Source organism: Temnothorax curvispinosus, unplaced genomic scaffold (assembly GCF_003070985.1).
Source record: "Temnothorax curvispinosus isolate PA1 unplaced genomic scaffold, ASM307098v1 QBEX01016196.1, whole genome shotgun sequence".
Taxonomy (NCBI): Eukaryota; Metazoa; Arthropoda; class Insecta; order Hymenoptera; family Formicidae; genus Temnothorax; species Temnothorax curvispinosus.
The window spans coordinates 107,456-113,909 of NW_020225976.1; the positions used below are offsets into that span (position 1 = coordinate 107,456).

At 43.1% G+C, this 6,454-nt stretch overlaps 1 protein-coding gene across 1 annotated transcript; it reads left to right on the forward strand.

The window, feature by feature from the left end:
• The first annotated feature begins 3,530 nt into the window (after positions 1–3,530).
• Positions 3,531–4,826, forward strand: LOC112466448 (uncharacterized protein K02A2.6-like). The gene has a single exon (XM_025034540.1). It carries the CDS (start codon positions 3,531–3,533, stop codon positions 4,824–4,826), a length of 1,296 nt encoding a protein of 431 aa, XP_024890308.1.
• Positions 4,827–6,454: the final 1,628 nt, after the last annotated feature.

Genomic DNA, 6,454 nt, shown 5'->3' on the forward strand with positions numbered 1-6,454 from the left:
TTTTCCGGGGAATGCTATAAAGTACATAGTTTTTTGTTACCGATTTTTTGGAAGCCGGTTTTTTTAATTTTTCCAATTTTTCGGGAAATAATTGACCGAATCTCAAAAAATTGTATATGAAACAAGGGTAGAATTTTCCGGGGAGTGCTATAAAGTGTATAATTTTTCGTTACAGATCTTTTTGAAAGCCGGTTACAAAATTTTTCCAATTTTTCGGGAATTAATTGACCGAAACTCAAAGAATTATATATGAAGTAGGAGTAGGATTTCCCGGAGAGTGCCATAAAGTGTATAATTTTTCGTTACCGATTTTTGGTAAAATCGGTATCAAAAAATTTCCCATTTTTTCGGAAATTAATTGACCGAAGAATTATATATGAAGTAAAAGTAGAATTTTCTGGGGAGTGCTATAAAGTGTATTATTTTTTGTTACCGATTTTTTTGGAAACCGGTTACAAAATTTTTCCAATTTCTCGGGAAATAATTGAATCTTAAAGAATTAGGGGAGACCGGGGCTAAGCCGACACTATTTTTTCAAAGGCAATTTTTAATATTTAATTAAAATTTTTAGACAAATTCAATGGTATATGTCGTATGATGGTATCGTTCATATTAACCGCGCGTACAGCGCCAATGGGACAGTCGTCGACAGGCATGAGGAGAGCGACATCTGGAGAGGTTAGGAAGAGGTACCACGGAGGAGGAACGCGGGAGCGGTCTGTCTTCAGTCTTGAGTACGGCGCCCGGGGGTAGAGAGGCCCGGCACAGAAGCGCAATAAAGAACACGTTTTCTGATTATTCGCGAGTACAATCACTGTCCTTCCCGTCCCCGTCCCGCAAATAATACATGGTGGCAGCGTCGAACTTACGCCAAAGAGTGTCCGTGTACATTAAGGAAGAGAGTTACGAAGAATTGTGACTTTGGTTGTCCGTGTGAAAAACATCGCTCGTGCGGGCGGAGAAGACAAGATGTCCGACACGACGGCAGTGATCGTGCAACCGGGAGTGGCTCTCCCGGAACCGTTTGACTTTAACAAACCTCAAAACTGGGATACATATAAATCCCGATTTAACCGCTATTGCATTGTGACGGGTGTGACAAGTGCAGAGCAACAGGTAAATTCGTTGTTATACGCGATGGGACCGAGGGCGGAAACCATTTTCACTTCATTTAATTTAAATGAAACCGACGCTAAAGACATTATTAAAGTAAAAGAAGTTCGACGGCTTCTTTAACGGAAGGAAGAATATTATTTACGAACATGCGAGATTCAATATGCGCGTGCAATCTCCGGGGGAGAGCATGGAGGATTTTATTACAGACTTGTGCAAGTTAGCAGATTCGTGCGAGTACGAGAATTTCCGTGAACAATTAATTCGCGACCGGATCGTAGTGGGCGTGGCCGATCGACGCCTCTCAGAGAGATTGCAGCTTTTCGATGGTTTAGACTACAAAAGAGCCGTGGAAGTAGCTAGAAGCTATGAGACGGTACAAAAACAGAACCAATTGTTACGATCGGATGTTGCGGGAACCGGAACGGCGGTAAACCGTGTGCAAAACAGAACCAAAGCTCGTAAAGGAAGGAATTATTCCACGCCATGGAAGTGCTACGGCTGCGGAAGTGAAAAGAAGCATGCAAAAGAGGAATGCCCCGCGCGTAGTTCGAAATGCAATAAATGTGCTAAAGAAGGGCATTGGGCAAAAGTGTGCAAATCCGGAACGGCAGATGGCAGGTCTGAGAAGAATAAACCCAAGACTGCCATACAGCAAGTAGAAGATGACTCTAGTACAGACCCGTTCTTTGTGGCGACGGTGAGCCAATCGCAGGTTCCATCGGACGAGCCGTGGCGAGCTAAAGTGACGGTAGATGGCGTTACAATTTGTTTTCAACTGGACCCCGGTGCCGATGTGACTCTAATTACCGACAGTACGTACAAAGAAAATAGACAAACTTTTGGTAAATTACACACCGCGGATCGTAACCTAGAAAGTGCTTCCCGCGATTCGTTGAAGTGTATCGGCATGTTCACTACCAGACTTAGTTACGGAGATCGGGCGTTGAATGCCAACGTGTTCGTCGTAAAAGGACTACGGCAAAATTTGCTAGGACGAGGTGAATGTGTCGGACTAAATTTAGTGATGCGGTGCTCACAAGTTTCTGCACAGAGCACTGTAAGACTTTTTACAGAGTTCCCCGGTTTGTTTAATCGCCTAGGTCTTTTGAAAACGTCGTACAGTATTAAACTTCGTAAAGACGCGAAACCATTCTGTTTATCTCAACCGCGTCGGGTGCCATTAGTATTAATGACAAAGTTAAAGGCGAAACTTGAAGAAATGTTGCAGATGGGTGTCATTGAGAAAGTAGATGAGCCAACTGACTGGTGCAGCGGTATTGTTCTAGTGAAAAAACAAAATACAGATGACATTCGTTTTTGTGTGGACTTAACCAAACTGAATCAGGCGGTGGAACGTGAGAATCATCCGATGCCTACCGTGGAACATACGTTGGGCCAGCTGAATGGGGTCAAATATATTACGAAACTTGACTGTGTGTCAGGATTTTGGCAGGTGCCGTTAAGTGAGGATTCCAAGAAGCTAACTACGTTTATTACCCCATTCGGGAGATTTTGTTTTTGCAGACTTCCTTTCGGAATTTCGTCCGCTCCGGAGTGCTTTCAAAAGCGAGCTTCACAGATCCTGGAGGGCCTAGAGGGAGTCGCTAACCTCATAGACGATATAATAGTGTGGGGGAAAACCATACAAGAGCATGACGCCAGGCTTCGCGCGGTATTGCAGCGGTTGGAAGAAAACAACATTACCTTGAACGCTAATAAGTGTCAATTTTGTGTACAGGAAACGACGTTTTTTGGACATCGCATTTCAGCGGATGGTATTAGTCCAGATCCTTCTAAGGTACAGGCCATCGCCGAGTTGACTGCGCCGAACGACGTTACGGGCGTTAGATCTTTCCTAGGAATGGTGAACTACCTGGGAAAATTTGTACCGCGATTGTCCGAGACTCTTACTCCAATTTATAATCTATTGAGAAATAATGAAGAATTCGTGTGGTCAGCAGAATGTGAAAAGGCGTTCAGATCAGTATTGAGGGTGTTGAGCAGTTCCCCCTGTTTGGCAATTTTCGATCCAAATCGACGGACCGTCGTTTCAGCGGATGCTTCATCCTTCGAACTTGGAGCAGTACTTCGTCAGGAAGACGAGACAGGAGAACTACGTCCTGTTGCCTACGCGTTAAGAACATTGACCGACACCGAGAAGCGGTATGCTCAGATCGAAAAAGAAATCTTAGCTCTTACTTGGGCATGTGAAAGATTTCACGACTTCATCTACGGGAAATTTGGAGACGGATCACCGACCACTAGTACTACTACTGATGACGAAAAACCTGGACGAATTGTCGCCTCGTCTGCAGAGAATGCGTATGCGGTTGATGCACTATGACTTTGAGTGTTTCTTTACAGCCGGTAAAGATATTCTTGCAGCGGATTACCTATCTCGCTCTCCATTGAAGATGTCGGGTAACCTCGATCTCCAGGAAGGAATTTCTACACATGTCCAGTTCGTGTTTGAACAATCTCCAGTATCCGATACGATACTTTCAAGACTTTTGAATTTGCAAGCGGAGGATCCCGTGTGTCGTGAACTAGTAAAATACATTCAAAATGGATGGCCGTGTAAAGACCGGATCAGCGCTTCAGTGAAACCCTTCTACGAATTTCGCAACAATCTCACCTTGGCCCGAGGGTTTATCATGTTTGGCAACCGATTCTACATTCCCACAGGACTTCGTCGAGGAACCTTAGAAGCTATCCATAATGCTCATCAAGGCATTGAAAAATGCCGGGCCCGCGCTAGATACAGCGTTTGGTGGCCAAAATTATCTGCGGAGCTTCAACAATTAGTGGACAGCTGCGCGGTGTGCGTGCAAAACAGGCCCGCACGATCGGAACCGTTGAAGCCATCTAATTTTCCGGATCGACCATGGCAAATTATTGCCATAGATTTATTCAAACACAGTACCAGTTGGTATCTAGTAGTTGCAGACTTTTATTCCCGGTACCCGGAAGTGTACCAACTACCAGATTTACGGTCAATAACCATCATTGTTCGTTTGAAGGAAATATTTGCACGCCATGGAATCCCGGATTTGATCAGATCCGACAATGGAACACAATTCGACCCACTACGCACAACAGAGTTCCGGGCCTTCAAAAAAACATATGGATTTGAGCACAAAACATCGTCCCCTCATTTCCCTCAAAGCAACGGGTTCATAGAAGCAATGGTGAAAACCGTAAAAAGCGACTTGGAAAAGTCCATGGATTTTAACGTTTGGTTATTAGAATACCGTACAACTCCTTTAAAGTGCGGTTTTTCTCCCAGTGAATTAGCCATGGGGCGGCGAATTAAGTCTTTTCTCCCTGTTATACCATCCCTACTGATGCCAAAAACAATCAACCGGGACACACTGCTGTCTAAGGAAAAGGAGAGAATGGATCGCCAGAAGAAGGATTTTGATCGTCGTCACCACAAGAGCGAGCGCGATGATTTAGAAGTTGGCGATCGTGTCTGGATTCGCGATTTACGCCGTTGGGGCGTTATACAAGAACGCGCGGTCCAACCAAGATCCTATATCATACAATCAGATACAGGAACATATCGGCGAAACAGAAGCCATTTACATTGTCTGGAGGCACCTTTGGGATATTTTGATACGCCGGAGAATACGCCTAGGAGGGAGGAGTGGCTTACCCCACCACTCCGGGAAAACTCAGAACACCGAAGGAGCCGCCTTCATCAGTTGTAAGACAAGAGTTACTCGCATTACCTGCTCCAATGGAGGATGCTATTGACCCAGTTCCTCAATTACCTGAGAAGAAGACGTACCCTGTACGCGACCAAAAGAAGGTTAGCTGGTTGGGCTACGAAACACTGGGTGGCCCAAAATCGTTTTCGAAATAGAACGGAACGATACTCAGGAAGGGGAGATGTCGTATGATGGTATCGTTCATATTAACCGCGCGTACAGCGCCAATGGGACAGTCGTCGACAGGCATGAGGAGAGCGACATCTGGAAAGGTTAAGGAGAGGTACCACGGAGGAGGAGTGCGGGAGCGGTCTGTCTTCAGTCTTGAGTACGGCGCCCGGGGGTAGAGAGGCCCGGCACAGAAGCGCAATAAAGAACACGTTTTCTGATTATTCGCGAGTACAATCACTGTCCTTCCCGTCCCCGTCCCGCGAATAATACAGTATATATTTAAAGAGTGTTTCTTCAGGTACAAAATTGATTCAGGAAGTTTTGCTGTACGTCGCTTTGTTTTGCCGCCAGGAAAGGAAAAGTGACGCGAAGACAAATTTTCAAATTGAAAAATGCCGGGGTAAACTCGACACTTTGCCTGATCGACACAATTTGATCTGGAACTTATTTTTTATTGTCTGAAACTAAATATACATTTGTTTATCGTGTATTTAGAAAGTACAAAAATTTGGAATTAAGTAAAACAATCATTGGAAATAATGAGAACAAAAATTGTTAAACATTCAATTATTTTCATCTGAACTCATGTCTGAAAAACAATTTATGCAAGTAAATTCGCGATTACACGTGCGCACACATTTGTCATGGACCATATGCTGCATTACAAGCATCGTTTATTATTGGGAACTAATAAAACAGCGTGTCGACTTAGCCCCTGTCGACTTAGCCCCGAACGTCGTTTTTTACTTTTGTTACTCCAAAAATATAAAAATGTTGAAAATATGCAAAAATTATTATCGGATTCGTATAAAGCATCGAATTTCCCATCAAAATTACTTACCGGTAAATTCGCAAGAGTAAAGCTCGATGAAAGAGTAGACATTTTCGAGAGATCAGAAAAATTACTTTTTACTATCAAAAACGCTTATGTCGCGTTAAAAATTACACTATAACTCAGAATGTTACCAAATTCCGTTGATAATACTGGCACATAAAGACGCATTTACAGTAGGAAAGACAAGTTTCTATGATAGATTTAAATTGGCAAAAAGCCTAGTGTCAAGTTAGCCCCGTTGTCGGCTTAGCCCCGGTCTCCCCTACATATGAAATAAAGGTAGAATTTCCCCGGGCTTGCTATAAAGTGTACAATTTTTTGTTACCGATTTTTTTGGGAACCGGTTACGAAGTTTTTCCAATTTTTCTAAAGGGGTTTCCGATTTTTGTTTAAAAAAATGTACGTGATTGTTCTAATTTCCTCAAATTTTGAGATATTAGCTAAATTTTTTTAGAGATAATTTTTCGTTACTTTCTTAAAAACAATGCCCAAATTGTTCTAATTTTTCGGGGATGGCAAAGACGTGTATAATTTTTCATAATTGATTTTTTGGATACCGGTTTCAAAATTTTCTAATTTTTTGAGGATGGCTACGATGAGTTTGTAGAAAAATTGCTGATAA